This window comes from Nansenia antarctica (genome assembly GCF_963989245.1).
Source record: "Nansenia antarctica genome assembly, chromosome: 10".
Classification (NCBI taxonomy): domain Eukaryota; kingdom Metazoa; phylum Chordata; class Actinopteri; order Argentiniformes; family Microstomatidae; genus Nansenia; species Nansenia antarctica.
The window spans coordinates 18525540-18548529 of record NC_137680.1 but is presented as its reverse complement, the minus strand read 5'-3'; the positions used below and the strand labels follow the sequence as shown (position 1 = coordinate 18548529).

Here is a 22990-nt window from a genome sequence, read left to right as displayed (position 1 = left end):
TAACTAATTTCTTCTGATGTTTCAAACACTTCATTTGTTACACTTATTTTGCATGTTCTGTCCAAGACAGCATCATCAGCCAAGTAGGCATTACTACTAGACAGCCTATTATAGATAGATAGTGATATTTCCATGAGGTCACACTATCATGTCATCCACTGTGCCCATGATCACATTTTTGGGCAATAACAGTGATATCATTGTATAATGTTATTATTGATAACAATGAACTATGTTCTTCTGACTATAAAGTTGAATGAAAATGCTGTTTATGCTAAGGTCTAAATCAGAGAGCCATAGGCATAGCATATTATGTTCAGCATTTATATCATTCATAGGAAAGGGGCAGGAAACATCAATATCTCGATTAAACTCCGGTGACACCGGTGAACTATTACCCGGCGCTCCTCGGGTACACATAAATCAAGCACACCTACATTTACACATGTCCCGCCTCTCCGGTCAACTCCCCCAATGACGACAGCCCGTCCCACCAGACCGTAGCAGCACCGCGGTGTGAAACGTGTTTAGGTGTGTTATTGTAGCGTAGCGGTGGTAAACACATGCTGCTGACAAGAGCTAGGGGAGTAGTCGGCACGTCAAAACATCCATGTAGCGAAATCTATCAAGGAATTACTCTAGGTTGCACGCGGCTAGTTATTCTGACTTGAAATCTGTTTACATGCGCAAATTATTTATTGTGGGGGGGTTCAACATATTCAACTGAGTCTCATCTGCCATTTCTGTATTGTCATGCACATGCATCGCCTTTGATAAGCAGATATATGCTCGGTAGCATGTCAACGTGATCTGGAGGAACGCCACTGAAGTCTTCTCCCATGGTGCTCGCAAGGTAAGTCGGCTGTTTCATTCATTATCTTCTTTGCATAACAAAATGAACGTTGCCCTTGTTTTTTTTTTACTATGTTTTTATTTGTTTATTTATATTTTTTATTTGTGTAGGTCAAATAAAAGACATACATGGCACGTAAAATCCGTTTTTAAATACAGCAATTCTTGCGTATTAAATCTGCCAAATACTGCAATGAATGGCAGGATCGTTACTGTGATGTGATCGGAGTGCATGCAAGCAGAAACCTATCCCCTTTGTATACAAAGCTTTGTAGTTATTTGTGTTCATAGCATTGACAATTTCCCCTTTAACCACAGGTGCAAAGAAATGGATGGCATCGGGAACACAATGCAGAAGGCTGCGGAGCTGGAACGCATGGCCGAGGTCCTGGTGACCGGAGAGCAGCTGAGGTAGGAGTGGCTGCCTGTCCTGCACTGGACCACTGCGGCTGGTTAAACAAAGGCGTGCAAGCTACCATCCATCGCTGCACAAATACAGTACCATTGCATGCATCGCATTGAAGTGACATGCACACAAAACGAGTATTTCAGCCCATCAAAAGTTGCATAACGACAAGCATTTTTGTGTTGTTTTAATTAGAGAATCCCTGCAAAACAGCTGGTATTTGTGTATATACAGTACAGTATATACTGTATGTAGTATGTACAGTACCCCCCCCCCCCCACACACACACACACACAATACCAAGCACTTTTAGAATATCAGTGTGGAAGATGGTATTCCAGCCCAGGACACCATGTGAATAGTTATCCACTGTGCTGTTATTACATGTACACTATTATCACCTGTCAGGTATTGGTTAAATTCCTGGGTGTTGTTCTCAAGAGGTTTGTTATCACATTCGAATCACATGAGTCAGTATACTGATTAATCAATTCAACCCATGTATCTCCCTGGCCCCGTTGCAATCTCGATTCAACTTTGTCCCTCAGTAGTCATTGTCACTATTTGTCTGCGGTAACTTTGGGTACAGTAGTTTCTTTTCGCATGTTTTCCTCCCAAGAAAGAAAATATAGGCTATGATATTTATATTCATTATAAATATAGGCTATGATGCATATTTGGTGGAAATGGATAAAGGGTGTCTAGATTAAACAAAATGTCCAGCGATATGTTTGAGCCAGGCCACGGTCATTGTCGTCAAGCAGTGCTAGAATAACTGGTCACAGTGCACCTGTTTTCTTGTCATTAGGCCTAGTTGAACCCTGAACATATTATGTTGCAGAATCAATTAATTTGCTTTATAACTTGGGGTTCTTTAATTCACGGTTTAGAGTGGTAGTTTTGCACCTGGGGTTGTTTATGAATATGGAAGAAAAAATATATAAGCTAGTAGATTCATGGCTTTTTGTCTTGTTTGCTTAGCTTACTTTTAAGAAGGGGAGGAAATCTCAAGGTGCATGCTTAGATCACATTGTGAATATAACCTCGCGAGGCTTGAACTGGCCTTCCAGTGATCCTGGAGATGCTTGCCGGTAGCCGACCATTTTTAGTAATGGGTAACAGAGAGAGACTTTTCATCCAGAGAGAGCTTCAAGGGCTTACACAAGGGTTCGCCGTTTACCTTAAAGCTTTTTGAATACACAGAGACTCTGGATACGTTTATCACGTGGGTTATTATTTCAATGAATGTTCAGAGTATAACCATAAAATGTGAATAATGTTAAAATAGTATTCAGTTAAACTCGATTTTGTTCAGGTAGTTAACCTTCAGTTTGGGCCATTCAGCAGTCTCTGCTGCTTGATTTAGTTTCATCATATCAATACAGAAGGAAGAGCCAGAATACACAAGGAATCCAGACGTGTGCAAACAGTTCTGTCTGCTGGGACATTTATTCATCTGCCCATTTCTAACTTGGACACTCCTCCTTAGACCTGTCTAACCTGAAATTGACCGATTTTAAATGAACAGATTCAAGCATTCTCGATGTAGGATGAAAAGAGGAAGCCATCTATTAACAAGAAAAGAAAAGAGAAAGAAACACATACCATTATTATGAGTCATTATTGATCATTATGTGAGTCATTATTGATCATTATGTGACTGATACGCCTATCATTTTTGAAGCCACCCACGTGGAATATTTTGGTTATAGCTTCCCCTTGGAGACAACAAGTAAACCTAAACTAAAGAATGCTGTTACTACTGTATGTTAAAAGCTTCTTCTTTGTTTTCTTCTTCTTTTTTTCTCCCCAGGCTCCGGCTACATGAAGGAAAAGTCATCAAAGACCGGAGGCATCACCTGCGGACGTATCCAAACTGCTTCGTAGCCAAGGAGCTCATAGACTGGCTGATGGAGCACAAGGAGGCGTCCGACCGGGATACCGCCATCAAAATGATGCAGAAGCTTCTAGACCAGAGTATCATCCATCATGGTAGGCCTTCTCCCAGGAGCACTGACACCTGAGCTTGATATTTTTCTACCTCCCAAGTGCGATCGCTCCTTCAGGACTCATTATTTTGGATGTAGTTTAATGCTTCCAACATGGACTCTACGTATGTCAGTGAGTTGGAGACATACAAACACACATCTGAAATATGTTGTTTCTCTCTGACAACATACCTGCACAGTGGTCTGTTTAAGGCTCAGGAATGTTCAGCTAAATAAACATATATATATAAATAAACATATATCGTTCCTTTTTGTATTGCAGTTTGTGACGAGCACACAGAGTTCAAAGACTTGAAGCTCTTCTACCGCTTCCGTAAAGACGATGGGACTTTTCCACTGGACAATGAAGCCAAGGTTTTCATGAGAGGTCAAAGGATATATGAAAAGTATGCTTTTATTTGTTATATTATCTATGGGCTATAGGCTATTAGGCGATATGTCCAATGAATGAGGATTGCTCTTTTGATTAACAAAAAAAGAGCTTTTGACTAATTTTAGTAGTTGCAGACTCACTCTGTCAATCATGATGTGTTCTTTGTGACGTCTTTTTTTATTTTTAGAGGGATGCAATATTTTTTTACTTGTTTTTAACCTGGTGTTTTTCTAGAGCCGAATTGATTTATTGTTTCCATAGAAACCCACTCCACAAGCAGATTTCAGTTGCTCTGCCAGCTGAATCCATTTAGCACTCTGCTTCGCCTGCAAGTCCCGGCCTGTTAGAGACCCCCTAAAAACATCAGGGCACGAGGATGTTAATGTAAAATTGTCCTTAGTCATAACATTCTTGTAGCATACTACAGTATAACAGCATGCTGTATCATTTCCTTGATAGTGTAGCTAATAGCATAGGCCCATTGTCTTTTAGGATATATACTTGATACTATTTCATTATATTTCCATCAAGTGTACTTTATTGCAAGTCTTTAGAGTCTAGGGCCTCTCTCTAGTTGAATACTATTGGAAGGTCCGACATTGGTTGAGCTTCCCCCCAGACCTCTGCAAGGCAAGCCCTTGCATAACAGGAAGACATTGTCCAAAGGGAGACATCTGTCGTTTGAGAGCCAGCCTGTATTTATGTAATCACCATGGCGGACACATTTGTGCTCGTGGTTTGCATAATTATGATATTTTAGTACAGGCATGCACGCCTCATTCTTCACAGTCACCAGAGACCAAGAGACTTCACTCTCTCTGTCACTGCATGGAAACCATGTGACATTTCCGTCAAGGAGGTAGGGCCACATGGATGGCTCCAGCCTCACCAGAGCAGGAAGAGAGGGTTGCATTGTTTTGTCATCTGTTTCCAAGCAACAGGGATTAGTCAATGGGGACAATTGCTGGGCAATGTTTTACCACCTTTTCGGACTACCCATTGTCTTCTTGAACAGCATGATGGAAATCCTTTTAAAGCATTATACATCCTGGGTATATTTACATTGGGCCCGTGGCTTTTTTACAACGGTGAACGCCTCACAGAAACCACAAAGGCAGCTTCTCACAAGGAGGGTGGCCTCTTCTCAGTAAAGTTAATTGTGGCAAGGACTTCCTGTCCTACATAATGCATAAGGTTTCCGCTTGTCTTATTTAAAGACGAGGAATGTAAAGTACACTATGCATAATTAACAATGCATAATTATCATTCCATACAATCATTTAGCTTACAGTCCTACTTATGCCAGGGTGGTGGTATGTACAGCACTGTATAGTCCTGTACGTGCACAGACTGTTCTGTGTAACATACACTAGTACACAGCAGCCTCGTGACTCATTGGGTCAATCTCTAAACGTTTATTTATTGTTGATAAGAAATACAAATAATTGTTTTCTACAGAAATGTGTAAGGTTTGGCTTCTGTCTTCTATTATCATGGGACGCTAGTTTTTCCTCAACCATCATTCTGTATACTGATTGATTATTCTTTATTCTGTGTTAATTAATCTCAGGAATAAAGTATACATTAGAGTAGAGTAAAAAGATAAACAGGATTTGTTGTTGTTAGCAACAAGCAAGGTGTGAAAAAATAAGCATAATTCAAGCATTACGGAAGCAATCACAATAGTGATTGCTGATGGTGCTCTTACAAACAGACTCTTCGACTACTATGAATTCCCACTTTGCTGATCTGAAGGAAATGCGCACCAGACACTCAGTTGTTCGATGGCCAAGTTACCAGGCAGGAATCAAAAGTAGTTCAGGGCAGTTAACATTTGATAGCTTGACTGCGATCACAGAATGACGCACGTGATTCAGATGTGGACTTATCTTTCAGACGTCAAACATTCATACAAAAGCAAGGTTAATGGTGGAGTTAGTTGACTTGCAATGATAAGATTCTAATGGCACCGCAGAGAAGTGCAAACATGTATCAGAGTAAAGTGCATATTTAGAAAGATAGTCTGCCTGTAGTCACTACCACGGTGTGGCTGTCATTATGGCTTCTTTGCAAGCGTTGACATGTAATCATTTTTTATTAGTTAATTATTGTTTATACAGCATATTTCCTTCTTAACCTGTTTTCACAAGGATTTGACATGTACAGTCGTGTGACAGCTAAGGAGGCACGTGTCCTGTTCTGTGGAATCCCACCCTTGTCCTCTTGTAGGACTGGTTTTTGACCTTTTAATAATCCTCCTTTTCAAGAACAGCTTTGTGCCTCGAATGTAACAGGGTGTGTTCGCATCCAGCACCATTCAGGTTTAAGCGGCTTTACTTTGTTGTATCTCTTCCAGGCTATTAGGGAGTGTGTCACCGATTTCTTTTTCACAATGTCATTTTGTAATATAAAGTGTTCCTCCTCAACAGGCTGATGAACACAGAGAACACCCTCATACAGATCCGGGAAGAAGAGGGCGGGACATTTGAACGGACGCTGGTGGCTTCCGAGTTTCTGGATTGGCTTTTGCAAGAGGGAGAGATGGCAAACAGGGGGGAAGCAGAGCAGCTTGGGCGGAGACTTCTGGAACACGGAATCATCCAACATGGTGAGACACGGGGGGTGGGGGGGGGTGACATCTATATCTCTTTATTTCTAATCAATTCAATGATTATTATCGACGCCTCCCTTTTGCTGTTGCATCTCTGATAGGTGTGTGTATACACACAGTATGCATGGGTCCACTCCACACAGTATGCATGGGTCCACTCCACACTGTATGCATGGCAGTATGTGATACTGTGGAGTGGCCATGGACCCTTGTATGGAATGTCTGCCTGGTCCTTGCATCTGAGCCAGGGTACTGAGAGTGCTGGCTGGCTGGTGGCCAGTCCAAGACCCCCCTTTTGACCTGCAGGTTGACCTGAGCTACATTACCCCTGGACCTGACTGACCTGCCCTAGTGTTACAAGGCCAACCATGTCTCTCTGGCCCTGCAGCCAAGATTCCACTACGGTGGCCATCTAGGCCAGATGAAGGACGGGAATGCGGAACAGCTATGAATTACATCATAATGCGGTGTCCAGTCATGCTAACTCCTGCAGGCTTTAATTTTGCCTTCCTGGACATGGGAGGAACAAACGTACTGCTGCACAGTCATGGTTGTGGTTGTGGTGTCTCATTTTCTGGATAATAATTATAGTCCATTTCAAGAAATGAGTTGCGTTTACCGGAGTCGACTCTGAAAAAGAGAAGCTTTTGAGTTCAAAAGGGCAGAGGGATCTTAATTGCCATGTAATATGGGGGAATTGAGCGCATATCCTTAACCACTTGGGATTATTCTGGAGCATAGACCTTAATGGCATACCGGCGTTTCCACATCAGCACAGAAGATCGAATTACTACGGTCATGTTATTGTCGCCAGGTTTAATGAAGACCAATGACTGTACATTTATCTGGGAGAAATCCCGTGCTGCCTCATGATCCTGAAATTGCATTTTAAGGACACGGGGATCTCGTGTTGGACTTATGGCTAGGTGACTCCACGACGTCTATTTCTGCCTGTTCTCCTCACATGACCTAAAGACCTTCCTGGTGTCATACCGTCATGGGACGTAACAGGGCTGCCCTCAAGAGAGGTCAAGCTTTAACGGATGCCCTTCTGTCTGTACGACCAGGGGAACTACCTCTGGGAACACTGACTGAAGTACTGGTTGAAGTACAGTCATTCGAAGAGCAAAACCTGAAGGGGGTGAATGATATACTGGAACTAAAGCAGAGTTATGGAATGGTTGAGCTTCGCCAAGAACTTGTCCGCAACCGGGGGGAAACCGAGAGTGATGTATCAGCAACAGATGGACAGGCAGGTTCACTGGCCTCTCGCCTTGGCGAAGCTGAACCTCTGACCTCTTGCTTGGCCAGCAGTGTGTTAACCCGACACAGACACGCGCACACACACGCACACCCTTCTAGTGGCACACATTACTGACCTGCACTCTCTGTGCTCTCTCTGTACTCAGACCAGGCTGCTGGAACTGGGCTAGATTTGTGACCGAGACTAAAAATACTAGAGTTATTTCTGTGCCAGTGAAACACCTCTGTCTGCATGATCTCCCCATCTTCCCCGTGAATATATGCAGTGGCCGGGCCATCTGCCACGGGGATTAATGCCTGCCTCCCTGCCTCTCCTCTCCTCTCCTCTCCCTGATTGTCTCCATCTGCCCTCCACAGCTCTGCAGCACAGAGCCACTGAATTATCCAGCACCAAGCTGTGTCCAGGCACTACTAGGTCATTACACTCTCTTCACTGACAGCCCATCATCATTAGATGAGCTGGGTCTGAGGAGGTTATACAATATATAATATTATACTGGATAACGTAGTACTATTGTTACACATGGGACTGTCCTGCATCCTGCTTTCACAGTACTACAACAGGGAGAATGAGCATCTGCCATTCCATTATTTATTCCACACATGCTCAGCTTCATATGAATAGTTAATGTCCTGGAGAGATGATTCCTACTTGTTCCTTCTCGGCTGACAGAAACACCACAGGATTGTACTCTCCCATTGTAAATATTGTTCCAGAATGTACTCTACCACGAATAGGAATGTTTTTTTCGGAAACATTTTTGACCAGAGCTAGTATGTGAACGTGAAGTCAGACGGAAGCGTGTAACAATGCCAGTCTGTTCTGGTTCTGGTCTCAGCTCACACTCTTGTGCTGACTTGAGCTGAAATTGACACTGATTCAGAGCATAATTAGAGGTAATTAAATTGCTGGCAGCCTGGGAAAGGTAGATGAATCATTACGGGGATCCTCGCGAGAGAATGTCCTTCTGAGCTGTGTGAATTCCACTCCCATAACAGGATGAAGAATGGGACGTCCAGGCACTGCTGTTCACCTTCTCATCAGCTGTCCTTCATCAGCAGTAATTACTCCACTTAAAAAATCTGGTTCTGTGGCTTGTCTTCTTGCTACAAAGTGGCCATGCTACATTGATGTGTACCTGCATAGGAACTCTGTAAATATGTTGTTAACATTGGTAACTAACTTGCTGTTACATAATAATTGCTTTGTAATTTTTCTTCGTATATTAGTAATTTCTTTGAAATGGTATAGTCCAGGAATTCTTTTTTATTTATTATTTATCATTATATGTTTTTTAGTGCATTTCTGCTTCATTGGGATAGAGACAGTAGCGATTGACAGGAAGGATGGGTGAAAGAGAGGAGGGATGACTTGGCAAGATATGTTGAGGGTCGGAATCGAACCAGGAACCTTGCGGTGATATGGTATGCGCATTAGTGCGCTACGCCACTAATCGCCCCATAGTACAGGACTTTAACATGAACCAAAATATCCACCTCTTTCCTCTGTCTCACTGGAATGCCCTTCCCCCCCGTAGAAGATACCAGATCAACCCCTCCATCTGTTCCCAGTGTGCTGGGCCTGCTAGTGCCAAGCATGCAGTGTTTTTGTTGTGCTCTTCGCGGGTACTGTTCTGTTGTTGTCTGCCTGGCTGTGTGAAAGTGTGAAAGCACAGGACAACAATGGGCCTGACCTGGCCTGGCCGAGCGGGCGGGCGGGGAGCCAGAGAGACATTGCATCACAGCTGGGCAGAGAGAGAGCCTGCCTGCCACCCCCCCACGCCTGTGTGCCTGCCTGCATTCCTTCACTGTCCCAGGCAGAGGCCATGCATACACGACAGACACATACACGCACACGCACATGCACACACACACCACACACACACACACACACTCACACACACACACACACACACACACACACACACACACACACACACACACACACACACAATGGCTTAACTGTAGAATAATACCAGTCATGCCTGGATGGATCCACATTGATATCTGCATTCCTTGATGATAGGCTTGGGTTAAGAGCTGCTGTTTGATCCTTGTGGATGCACAGGTGTCCGTGGGCCCATTGATAAACCATAACACTGTTCCAGTGGACTCACTCTGTTGATTGTTGTTGAATATTGATTATGTTTATGAGATGATTCTTTGTACAAAGTCCCAATGAATCAGATGTTTGTGATTTGTATGATGGCTTATGTAAGTGGGTATATTTCTATTCACTTACGGTCATTCACCTTCAGTCATTTAGTCAGAGTTAGGCTAATTGATGTCGTTCAGCGGATGTCTGGAGTACAGCCATTCAGAGCCACCGCCAGTGAGTGTCGGCCAATGTGGATCCAGCCTAGGAGGATTAACTGATTAGCGGCACAGAGGCGTCGGGGGCAGATTTAATGCCTCCTGATTGGAACGATTTAAGAGTCAAGAATTCGTTGCTGCACTCCGTCAAATACCAATGCGACCAGGCAGTATTTTTAGCTCAATCAAGTCTCTATCTGTGTCCCAAACAGGAATGATGTCACTACTTCTAGGGACACAACTTCAAAGCAGTCCCTGTCTGTGTGGAGAAAAAAGTTAACATGGTGTAATGTTTCCTAAATCCTAAAAAGCACTTTCTTTTCATGTGGTTCTTACTTCCAGTGACCAACAAGCATCACTTTGTGGACGGAGGGCTTCTGTATCAGTTCAGACTGAACTTCCGACGGCGGCGGCGTCTGATCGAGCTCCTGAACGAGCGCTGTCGCACCATCCCGGAGAGCCACGACAGCCCCTTCTGCCTCCGCAAGCAGAACCCAGAAGGAGGCAACACCAGCTTTCTCTCAGGTAAACTCTCTCTCTCTCTCTCTCTCTCTCTCTCTCTCCCCCCGTCCACGGTCACGGGCCATCAGCATAAGCACTGAAACGAGAAGATACAGTGATAGTGTGTCAGCACAATCGGCAACCTTGTCAGTTACCATCTACCGGAAAAATCCCTTCAGCAAGACGCGGCGTAGACAAAGCAATTATTCCAAATCATTAGTAGACAACTTAGGAAGGGACTCCTCCATAGAGGGGGAAGTGATGTTAGTACTTCGGAGCTTATCATTCCAGTTAGCTCTATCTGTTTTGGTCTGTCTTGTCCAACTCTTATCGTCCAGACTCACCCTCTCCCAGTGAAGAATGTGGTCTCTGCAGTGTGTAAGTGGGTTTACGCTGCAAACATGTGTTCTGGAATGATCCGTTGCTGTGTTGTGAAATTTGACTTTAATACAACACATTAAAAAAAATGGTGAAATAGGCTTATGATGCATCCATGTTTTTTTTTTCTTCTGCTAAGCAGAGGTGCTGTGTAGAGAGCACTGATGCATGTTACATGATTACATAATCCACCAGACTTTGCCCATTGGCTGCCACTGTGCCGCCGGACCTGTGGGGTATGAATTGCTTTATTGAGGCAATTCAAAGTATCCAGAAAGGGTGCATTCACGTTAAACTGATTAGATACATCTCGGTCACGGAGTGCATCTTGTCCTTTTCCAAGTAACACAATTACTCACGACTGAAGTAATGCTGCTTTTCAGACCGTGTCTCCTCTGGAAAAGGAGGCGTTCGCTGAATTCACATTAGGAGGAAAAAGGATCTGGGCTTCCCAGTAGCCTCTCGTAATTGGAAATGGGGTCTTGTGTCTGGTCATATCTAGGCAACAGTACGGGCCAGCCTGTCTGTCTGTTAGCCAGCTCTGTGATGTGTTTGCTTTTAGACCAAGGCTAACGTTTACATTGGCACACAGCTCACGGTCCAGGATGACTTTGTCCTACTTAAAAAAGAACAAAAGTACATCGGTGTTGTGTGATAATCTCTCCTTCTCGCCCTGTAAAGTGCAGTGCTTTGATCTGATACGTCTCAGGTACATTTGAGTTTTTGATTGGGTCTTCAAGCTAGCATGTATTCATGCAACTATTATACCCATTCCTTGCTAAACAAGAAAATGACACAAGAAAATAAATGCGTAATGCTTCCAATTCTATAGATTTAGGCTGTTTGTATGACCTAGGTTTAGGTTGAAAGCTCGCCGTTGTTTTTAATATGGTTGTGTGACTGTGTTCAGCTCTGCTGTCAAAACCTCCTCCTTCGCTCCCTGACTAGAGACCATATGTGCCTCTCTAAATAAACTACAGCCTGATGAGCTACTTGCCCACTGCCAATGGATCTGGTTCAAACTGAGAAGGACTGAAGTATGGCCATGCTCTTGTTTTACCTCGCCAATTAGTCCATTGGCGCTGGGCAGGAAGAGGATGTTTCCTGTTTTTAGAGGTACTTTGTCACGTAAAAAACCCCGACTCTGAACGTAGGCATAATTGGCGGTAATAGAGAATGGGTTGTATTGGATTTGGATTGTGTGTTTTGTCTGTATTGACCACATCAAGGATAGTAAGGATAGTTATGTCTCCCCTCTCTCTCTCTCTCTCTCCCTCTCTCTCTCTCTCTCTCTCTCTCTCTCTCTCTCTCTCTCTCTCTCTCTCTCTCTCTCTCTCTCTCTCTCTCTCTCTCTCTCTCTCTCACAGTGAGCCCCACTAAGGAGATAAAGATGGTGGTGGGGGTGCGTCGGAGCAGCATGAGCAGTAGCTGTGGCAGCAGCGGGTATTACAGCAGTAGCCCCACCCTCAGCAGCAGCCCCCCCGTGCTCTGCAACCCAAAGTCAGGTAAGGACGTCTTCCTCCTCCTCCTCACCCCGAGGCTTGAATCTGGGAGGAATGAGGGCACATATGGTTCATGAGTCACATGACATAACATGATCACATGAGTCTGTGAACCGCCGTGCCTTACAGTACGAGTAGCTACCTGATGAAGTGCAGTCAGTAGAGGGGAGGCTGTCTGGATTCAGATTCAGATTTTTCAGATTCAATTTACGGTAATTGTCATTGTACAGACAGAGTACAAGTACAATGACAACGAAATGCAGTTTGGCATCTGACCAGAGTGCAACAGTGCAAAAGCCATAAAAGTATGGACAGATACTGTATATGTACAGTGTGATATATACAGACAGGGGCGAAGATATGTACAGTTAAGATATATGCAGCAGGGTTTCCGTTAACCGGTAATTACCGGTCTTTGTCCGATAAAATCTGTTGAAGTCCGACATATTTAAACCTCTTCGGTCATATTGTCCGGTGAAAATAACCGCTAAACACAGTAGCCCATTCGGCGGTAACCCGCCCCATCTGGCAACCCTGTCTCTCAACGGCGCGAGTACCGTAGTTTAGTCAGTTACCGTAATTTTGTTTGATCTAGTCTAAATAAAACCACTGCAGTGACCGGAGTCAAGGTTATTGTTCTGCGTGTTTTGGATGTGCTAGAGCACAGTGAATGACCACCGAGGGCCGTGAGATGCGGCTAGTAAAGGACGCTAGCGGCCATCTCAACCCCGTTCATTGATTGAGCCTGCCGTGCCCGTTCCAGCCCTGAGTCGGGAGAAGTACTACGGGAGTAGTGCGCTACTATCGACAACCTGGGCTACTGGTACCATTAGATTAGGATTGATTAGATTAGGTTGACAATACCACACTACATTTGAGTTTAGGGATATCAATGTTATATATTTGTGTATGTTTTATCTTTATGTATTAAATGTTATAATTGTTTCACATTTGAGACCTGTCTTCCCCCACTCAGTTATTCAGTCAGTGTCCATCATTTTAGTTCAATTTAGTCTATAGTGTTCACTATAATCTATAGTGTTAGAGTTTAATTTGTGCCACTAAGGTGAAATAGTCCACGGGTGTGTATCCCCCCCGATACATCCTCCCCATTCTCATACTCCCGAGTCCGAGAAAGTATGATTTGACAGGCAGATAGACTTAATGCCTTCCCAATCAGCGAGACGTGGTTATAGAAATTACGTTGTTTTATTGATAAAAATGGTAAAACTGGAAAGAGAATATAAAAAACTTACATTACGGTACTGTCGTGAAACTATTTAACACACTTCAGTTAACCGTACGTAATGTCCGTTCATTGATCGATCGATGCAGTCCGTTCAAATAGCCATCAAAAGCTAAACTAGGCATACTTAAAATTACCAATTACATACTCAAATCCCATTAATGCAATTGAAATAAACATCTTAAAGTAGCCTACAGTCGTAATTCAAAGTAGCAAAGGTGACTAGGCTGCCCAGTGTGGCGCGCGTGCAGCCCTGGACATATTATGCCATAGCGCATGCGAATCATGAAAGCCTATATTATTATATAGTTCGCGATCTAATCGTATCGGATGAGAAATGGACATTAAATGGCCTATATAGGCTACACAACAGCTAATCACCGCGACAAACACCTATATTATATTCTAATATGATGACCGGAATTTTTCCCGTTTGTCCGACAAATTGAAATCTTCCCGGACACGTTGACCGGCACCAAATTTTTCTAACGGAAACCCTGATATGCAGTAAGATATGTACAGAACAAGGGCAATGGATATCAATACAATATGTACAGTTAGGGTGGGCAGGAGGGGGGGGGGGGGGGGGCAATGTTCCTCCTGGAATCTGTGGACCCTTTGTCTTGCAACCTGTGGTTCAGTGTTCCTCATTCTGATACACCAAGGCCTCTTGCATATATGCACTGATTCTCTTCGGTGCTGCCCATTCCAGTCAAGATAAGGAGGAAATTTGATTTGTGTGTGTGTGTGTGTGTGTGTGTGTGTGTGTGTGTGTTTGTGTCTGTTTGTTTGTGTCTGTGTGTTTGTGTTTGTGTGTGTGTGTGTGTGTGTGTGTGTGTGTGTGTGTGTGTGTGTGTGTGTGTGTGTGTGTTTGGGAGAGGTAGAGATCCATCGCCTTATTGAAGTAGTTTCTCAAGTTTCTCTGGAAGTGAGTAGGCTGCTGAAATCTGTAGGGAGTGTGATAGAGTGACGGGGTTAGGTCTGGGGAAATGTGTGTTTGTTTTCTGTGAGACAGTAAACATTTCATTAGAACTGACCTCCTTTGCGCTATACGGCAAGGCTGGCTGATAATGGCTCTGTCAGGATATTTCAGGGAATCCATAGGGGAGCCCTGTTTAGGAGATATGTCAGCGCAGTCTTTTTTTCCTGTGAACTCTCCTGCAAAATCCTGTTGCCAAGAAGTTGTTCCTAAGTCTGGAGTGAGTAAACCCCCAATACTCACCCGCCACTGAACCTCCCTTCGCAGCCATAAATGCGTGCATGTGATTGACTTATAGCCATTTATTAGTTGAGTAGTAACTGGGAAGTACTATATATAATATACAAGGAGCTACTATTATGTCATGGGTCGCTAGGGTGACGAATGCTATTGCTTTAACATGGCAACTTATTTTGTGAAATAATTCATATGATGGGAATTGTTTTATTTATGTTTCTAAGCTGTCTAAACAAAGTCCCTGACCGATCCTCAACTGAACCCTCACCTAAAACGAGGCTTGAGAAAGAGTACACGGGGGGTGGGGGGCGGTGTGTGTGTGCGTGTGTGTGTGTGTGGGGGGGGGGGGGCGGTGTGTACGCTGAACTCTGTGACCCAATAAGGGCTGGTGTTGCCGTGCCTGGAGCTGGGGAGAGAGTAGGCGTGAGTTGGCAGGAACACCCGGTGGCGCAGCGCAGTAACAGCCACAGGCCCCGGGGACAGACAGACAGGGACTCATGCCAGCAGGGCGGGACTCTGCTGCACTCCTATGGACAGAGGAACTGCTTATACTGTTCAACACAGCAGCACAGCCCCCCACTGTGACCAATCACAGAATGAACCCAGCACCATGGCAATAGAGCGGAGGTCTCAACTATGACAAGAATGAAGGACTTGTGCTGCCAGGAAAAGACTCCCTCTCCGTCACAGCGCTACACAGACTAGTTTGCCCCCTTTAGACACACAGACAATTGTTAATCTGCTGCACTGGTATTCACAACTAAGACATGTTTATCATATCGCACACCTACACTTTTTCTGGTGGTGACAGAGAGAGGAGGTGCCCTGGGGTGTTTGGAAAAGGGTCTTTAAAGAGTCAAAAGAGAGGGAGAGGGGCAGGAGGCCCCGTTTGATTGATCTAGGAACAGAAAGGAAATCTTTGAATATCTTCTTCTAAATAGAAGAGAAGCTTTTGAAAACATCTGATCCAAAGAGTCTTGAGTCAATAGAAGCTGGACCTTGTTTCCTGCCAGAGACTTCTGACAAGAATTTTTATTATTTTCTCAGCTGAAGTTGAATATATAGGTCTCTTGGGTCCCCAAAACATGTCATTGAAGTTTTTGTCATTGAAAATACCATTAAAAAAATACCAGATTTGAATCTAAAGGCATTCTAGCATGCCTCTATACCCCTCTGTTCCGGTCCTTTTCTCTATGGGCTGTTTTTGTGTCTGTCGCTTTGAATCCAAATGAGCTTCTTCTCCCCACGCCCCGCTCCTGAGGTTAGTTAGCTAACGTCCTGTAGTGCTCAAGAACAGACGCCTGAGGAACGCCTCATTCTTTGCATAACTTCAGATCAGATAGATACTGGCTGGACGAGACAGCTAACGGTACATAGCTAGCTAACCCAGTTTACTCATATTGCCTATTTGTAAGAGCAGAACAAAGGAAGCAGACGACCAAACTGCACTTTTACCAAAGTGACATATTTAGGAAATGTAATTGGGTCATTCACAACAGACAACTGCATTGTCACAATTTCAGGCAAATATGCATATAGCATCCTGATTCCCCAATACAAAGCTGTATAACAATAGTATTAGTCCATTGTAGCCATTTGCAACTGTTCCTATTCTATGGTATGGTCCATAGTTAATGAAAATCCAGCTCCAGATTTGGATTTCGTTTTTCAGAATCAGAATTCATCCCATCTATTTATTTGCAGAGGTTGAATCAGAGCTGTAATCTACCCGGGGGGGTGATTTGATGGTGATTCTAGGGTGCTTATGTGAGGACAGTGCCCTCCACATAGGATAACCCTGTCTGTCTCTATGATGAGATTGGAATGGAGGGATAATGTCTGATTGGTGAGAGGCTTAGCCTGAGAATTCCATTAGTAGTGGTGGTCGGCTTCATGAGATGAAGGCTGGTCCCAGATCAGATTAGTTCTGCAGTGCAAGGCCCTAACTTTATTACTCTCATATCATCGGATCCCGCCTTGCTGTCCAATTAAGTGCCAATTTAGATCTCTGTCCAGCAGCCTGTAGTAAGACAAATGTGCAGGGGCCAACTGAGGTTAAAGGGTGAATATCTCTCTAGATTTCTCAGTGGACCCATTGGTGAGGATGGCGTGACAGAAAACGTCCCAGAAAACGTCAATAGATTGGCGTTAACCCCCATGCCCATGTCAATAATGCCTTTTATTTTCTAGGAAAAACGTTGTTTGCGTTATCAGGATGCAAATGCATTGTTCTGTTTGCCGCTCGGCCGGCGTTCCTCCTGTCCATAGAAGTTCAAGGTGACATCCCCATGTTGTTGTTTCTTGACAAGCAGACAGCGCTGCGTAGTTAAAAGTCAGTCGAGGAAACGGTCTCTCCCTGGAGGCTCTGTCATGTGACCGCTCGGGTACGCTCACTCTTTAACTCCCCCACAACACTGTCGCTGTTGTCCAGATTCAAATGATAAGACTCGAGGCCCTGCTGCATGAAGGGCAAATGTAGCTGTAGCTGTATACTTTATGGTGACTGTGTGATTCTGTTGGGCCCTACAGTTCTGAAGAGACAAGTGAGTCCAGAGGAGCTGCAGACCCCCGGAGGCCCCTACATAAAGAAGACATTCACAGTAAGGTCCTTCTGTCCCAGACCAGCCCAGGCTGACAAAGAGCGCTTTCACACGGACATGCATACACATGTGCGTCATGCACACACACACACACACACACACACACATATTCACAGTGCTGTTATCTGAGTATTGTGTACCCACATTCTACTACACACACTGCAAGACGACACTCCCTGCTTGACGTGATACGCAGGGTCATTTCCCAAGATTACCATCCCTCTCCCCTCGTTAGGAAATTTGCTGTGCACTAGGGAATCTAGTCTGTACAGAGAACAGATACCACAGTTACATTTAGACGGGGGGAGAGGTGACCACTGACGGTCGCACCAAAACAGCTCACTGGGTTGGCAGCGTACCCTAGATGACCCTCTTGGTTTGGAATGCATGACATTGTAGTGCCCTCATGAGGGAGAGATGGGATCTGATAGGAATGTAACAGCGCCCAAAGCGGAACATACAGTAAACTCTTGTATATTTTATCCAGCACAAACATGACAAGACACTGACCTAACAACACACACACACACACACACACACACACACACACACTCAGGAAGGCCATCGTTTACAGTACATGGGAAAACATACGCTGAAGATCACTATCTGATGTTTACATTCAAACCCTTGGTGTTGTGAGACACATCACCTGCAGTGTGAACCGCTAACCCGCTGACGCTGTGTGTGTTTAACGTCCTCAGATCGTGGGCGACGCGGTGGGCTGGGGTTTCGTGGTGAGGGGGAGTAAGCCCTGCCACATCCAGGCTGTGGACCCTAGCGGCCCTGCAGCTGCAGCTGGAATGAAGGTATGCATGCCGCACGGCACTCTGGGAGTGGAGAGCGCTGACCTAAACTGCAGGGGGAGGGGATGGGATGGGAGGGGAGGGGAGGGGGAGTGGGAGGGGAGGGGAGGCACGGAGGAGGGAGCTAAAGGGAAGGAGCCGTAGCAACATGAACTTTGGTTTTTTAAAAAGGGAAGCTGTGAGAAATATGGATATGGATATGCATCACCGTGTTTCACTTCTGTATTCTTTTTGAGTTTTTTCTTCCATGTTGTATCAGTAAAAAAAAAAACATGCTGTGTTTCACATGCCCTGAGCGGTCCGTTAGATCCTGTTGTTAAGTTAAACTGTGTTCAGGAGAGTTTAATGAGTTCCTAGACTGTGAGCAAGCAAGCAGAAGGTAGACCGTGTCACATTCACTGTACTGATTAAACATGTTCAGTGTAGGCCTGGCTATATGGGTGTTTTTCCATTGCTGAGCTAGTGGGTCTGCTTGTAAAAATGTGCCAGTCTTTTCCTGTCTGTCAGACCACTGATGCTAATACTGTTGCTGAGCTGTGCACATTCGATAGACATTTAACAGGAGAGCAATAATGGATTCATCCAGTTATGCAACAGTAAAATGCTTCTCTCTTCCATCGATTTTAATGCTACTTATATAAGCCTGCAAAGCCTTTTCTTCTGGGGTAAAGCATGCGTTGCTATTTAATGACCCGGTCACTCAAATCGATCATATTTCATCTGCTATTGGTTATCTGCTCTGCATTTCACTAAAAGCATTGGACCTTTATGACAAACTATTGGGTAGAACTTCATTTCCCCCGCCCCCACAAGTTCTAACAGTAAAGGATAATGGGTGTGTAGCAAAGGGTTTTGAAATCATGACTCAAGGCTAATTTTCTTTTCATTATTTCAATACACCCAAATGCTTTGATACAACTATTCTCTAACTTCACCCAAAAAGATGCAATAGTCAAAAATGGCTTCAGGAAGTAAGTCCATCACCTCTATTATAAGATGGGTTATACCTTTTTAAGGAGCCAGTACCCTGTAGTGACCTACAAACACTCATATTCATCTATCAAAGCAGTTCAGATTTGACCTTTCGGGGCAAATAATGACTGCATGAAAGTTGAATGTTTCCAAATGTTGCTGTGTAGCCGTTTTATAATACGAATAAGACTGTCATCAGAGAGCCTTTGTCATGGAAACTAAACAGTACGCAGCAGGGTGAGTCTGTCGAGGCTCAGAGGGACATTTAGTTAAACAGACACGGCACAGAGGGAGACAAATCTGTGTTCATGATGTTAAACCACACCCTGAGGAATATCAAACATTTATGACGGCAAAGTCTTCTGAATTAATGTGCCCACCGAGTCGAGACCATTTCTTTTCACTTTCTCTCTTTCTTCTTCACATTTATAAGTAGCCTACTTTCTCATTGTCCCTCTGGAGTGATTAATAGAGAAATAGACTTGTAGTGGTCATAAACATTTATGAATGAATGATTGATATAACTCTGGCAGTTAGCATAGTTAGCTTGATTTGATTCTCTGCAGTTGAAGACATGTCATGCATTTGGGGCATGGCCTGGCCATGAAACGATTAACAGGATATTTTTCAAGATATTTTTCTTGGAAATCCTCAACTGTATTAACTCTCTCTATGACTGGGGGGCCCTAGGTTACAGTTGGACCTCAGCCAAGACAAATAGGGTTTTGATGTAATTGCAGTGAGGGTCTGGAATTCCTGCACTGCATGAGATTAGGGTAAAGTTAACTCGTTTGCCTTCCATGTGGTGGAGCAAGGACAGGGGTAAAGTGGAGCATGGTAAACTAGGGCAATAACCATGTCGCAACTGTAATAAAACAGGCCAACGTGTTTGTTTTCACAAACACTTGTTCCTGTGTCACCCCAGATAAGACTGACAAGTGTGTGTCTGACATAGAGAACTGACTCTCTGCTCCTCCCTCAGGTTTGCCAGTTTGTGGTTTCTGTCAACGGGCTGAACGTCTTGTCCCTAGACTACAGGACGGTCAGCAGCCTCATCTTGACTGGCCCACGAACCGTCGTCATGGAAGTCATGGAGGAAGCAGATTACTGAGGTGGTCTCATGTATAGGGGGTGGAGCCGAAGACCACCCCAAAAAGACACACTCAGGCCCCGCCACCACCTTTCCACCAGGACACTGCCACCTACTGGGCATCAAGAGAAGGGACGTGGCTTAAGACATCAGAGGATATTCTGATAACAGAGCAGACTGTCCCTGAACTGTTTCTCAGTGCGTCTCGTCCGCTGTGTTTCTGTACATATAGATAATACCCATCTATGAAGCAGCAGGACTTGGGACTGAGAGGCTGTTTCTCTCGGAGAAAGAGGACTCGGTGAAGTTGGAGGCCTGAGGTAGAGGCCGCCCTGTCGTACAGAAGTAGAGTGACTGTTTAAAAACCTGTTGCGCCAAATGAACACAACAATGCCAAACTAATCCAAAGGTATTTTGGCACACAACACCAATCTCTTTGCACAGCATAGATTGGCAAACATCATAAGGGGAAGAATGATTGTGCAGCTGGCAGTAGTAAAAGTAGGTTTTGTTTGTTTTTTTGGTTACAGTGCAAGCCTCATTGTTAATTAAGGGTATTTTCACACTTGGTCCCTTTCCACCAATTTTGTGCCAACTCAGGGTCACCCAAATGTTCATGCATATGTGGACGCTCCAAATGAACTCTGACCCCTCTGAAGTGAACCGACCTGAGGTGGTCTGAGTTTGGTTCACTTTAGGTTTGCTCTCTTGGGTGCAATGTGAGCGCAAAGCACTCCCAGTCCACTTCTCATTGGAACCGCTCTATGCTGACTCTCTTGGCTCTCTGGGCTGCCGTACATGTCACATGCTCAATCAGTGTACAATTACCCAAGGTGCAAAGCAGTTCATTGGCCTGAGTCCAAATGAAAGATAGCACTGTGAAAGCTACATGGATTGAGACCTCATCACTGCTGAAGTGGACCATCAAGAGAAATGAGTCCTCATTCAAACAGAAGGGCAGTGTGAATATGAAAATAACTGAGTTCTTTTACTTATCATAAGTATCATTTAGGCCTATGAACCCTGACCCGTTAACCTAGTTTTACTGAGTGTGTGGATGTCATAGTCCCCAGCTTTCAAAGGTGGCATGTAACATATTGGAAGTGGTGAATATATTAACAACAATATTGTAGAGAAGATCTATGGATTTAGAATAACTAAGGCACTTAGAAAATACTGTTCAGAACAGTTCTTTCGTTTTCTGGTTAAAACTTTAGAACATCTTGAATGTTATTGAGATGTCACTATTTATCATTTTGTTATGTTAAAAGTGTGAAAATCAACCCCCATATTTTCTCTTAGATCCAATCTGTTTTTAGAAAATATAGGATTCCTTTTGGTAGCTGAGCATTTATAGTAAAACTATGATCGCACAAGGAAAAGCAATCTAGTACAGTTGTCTACTGTAAGTTATAAACAGCATCTACAATATCTGTATCCTAGGTAACAGTGTGTCAGTGTCAACTGTGTGGTCATGATATACATTGGATAAAGTAGCCTAGAACAAGATAAGTATCATAAGATAAAATAAGAAAAGCAGGAAAGCCTGTGGACACGCATATTCAAGTATGTGAATCATGATTCATTGTTTTTGACTGCACTGTCATTCTTGAGATCACCATCTTGTTTGTTTGGACAATAACAACAAATGTCTTATTCTGACATATTGTTGCCATCTCTTTATAATGTTCTAAATGTGTAAAGCAGTGAAATGCATGGTTCAAGAAAAATATATACATCTATGTATAGTGTTTGCTTACAATCAGAGTTTTTCTCAGTCAAGGACTGATAACATTTCAGCGATGTGCTCTAATGAAGCATATTACTAGGCATCAGTGATTGGTGAATGATTGCATGTTACTCATTTCTAATCATCCACTCACACTTTCACATGTTTGGCATACAGTATTGTTCTGAAATGCAAGGCAATTCATGTGTGTGAATTTGTAAAGGGTTTTCAGAATACTACGATGATTCATTTGAATAGCTGTTTTTCTGTGAAGAGAAAAGATTCCAGAGCTGATGAACCGGCCAAGTCAATGATGGTTCTTTTGAGTTTACCGTGCCATGTGCAACTTCATGTATAAGCTTGAAACATTTGCCTTAATACCTTTAATTTTGCTGCTAATATTCACAGTTTGGTATCATCTGACTATGCTATGCTCTTCTTGATCTATTTTACTAACTTGGTGCTCATTGTCTTGGTGATCATCTTTTTCTTGACAATCAGTGTCTCTCTTTACACAGGATGAATAGCACATTGGCGGTACAGCTACAATCTGCCACATACATATTCACCGCATCTCAGAAGACTTTACTTATGATAATGACATTTTGATAATGTGTTTTTCAGTTATACCAATCAGTCCGCTCATTCAAAGGGATTAATCTAATGTAATTTCATGAGCCAAGAGTGTATAGCACTTAAAGCTACGTTTTTTTAAGAATTGTGTGAATGAGTGAATGTCTAGACAGAGAATAAGCTCATGGTACCACACCTGTATTTTTCAATGCAGCTAAAGTAATTCATGTCAGATGTAAGTTCACATGTATTTAATAAAAATACTGATTTGGTTCAAAACGTGTTGTTTTCTTTCCAATGGATCTATCTATTTTCATGATATTCAAAATAACCCAAAGCAAGATGGGTTGATATGAATATGTGTAATATGGCGCATACTTCCTGTCAGTTTTATCTTTATAATAATGTATTTGTGATATCCTCCTAATCTTATTAATAGTGCTATGCCAATGTAACTGATAAATGTACCTATGGTGCCCCCTGCTGGTCATACACTTGCACTTAATTTTGAGGAGGGAAGGATATAAAATGTATGTTATTTTTGTCTACCAAT

At 43.6% G+C, this 22990-nt stretch overlaps 1 protein-coding gene across 2 annotated transcripts; it reads left to right on the top strand.

The window, feature by feature from the left end:
* The first annotated feature begins 561 nt into the window (after positions 1 to 561).
* deptor (DEP domain containing MTOR-interacting protein) lies at positions 562 to 22682 on the top strand. 2 transcript variants are annotated; one of them, XM_080540096.1, is made up of 10 exons: positions 562 to 853; positions 1171 to 1263; positions 3072 to 3250; positions 3530 to 3653; positions 6070 to 6248; positions 10170 to 10352; positions 12074 to 12211; positions 17200 to 17270; positions 17972 to 18076; positions 20028 to 22682. In XM_080540096.1, exons 1-10 carry the CDS (start codon positions 840 to 842, stop codon positions 20154 to 20156), a joined length of 1215 nt encoding a protein of 404 aa, XP_080396222.1. In that variant the 5' UTR covers positions 562 to 839; the 3' UTR covers positions 20157 to 22682. The 2 variants fall into 2 exon arrangements, with proteins under 2 accessions (XP_080396222.1, XP_080396223.1); XM_080540097.1 differs by lacking the exons at positions 562 to 853; positions 1171 to 1263 and adding an exon at positions 2818 to 2892.
* Positions 22683 to 22990: the final 308 nt, after the last annotated feature.

What these genes read in the sequence shown, in the direction of transcription:
- deptor (XM_080540096.1), top strand. An exon ending in GTGACCGGAGAGCAGCTGAG is followed by an intron (nt 1,264 to 3,071) that starts GTAGGAGTGGCT and finishes TTTTCTCCCCAG; the next exon opens with GCTCCGGCTACATGAAGGAA. An exon ending in GGTCAAAGGATATATGAAAA is followed by an intron (nt 3,654 to 6,069) that starts GTATGCTTTTAT and finishes CCTCCTCAACAG; the next exon opens with GCTGATGAACACAGAGAACA.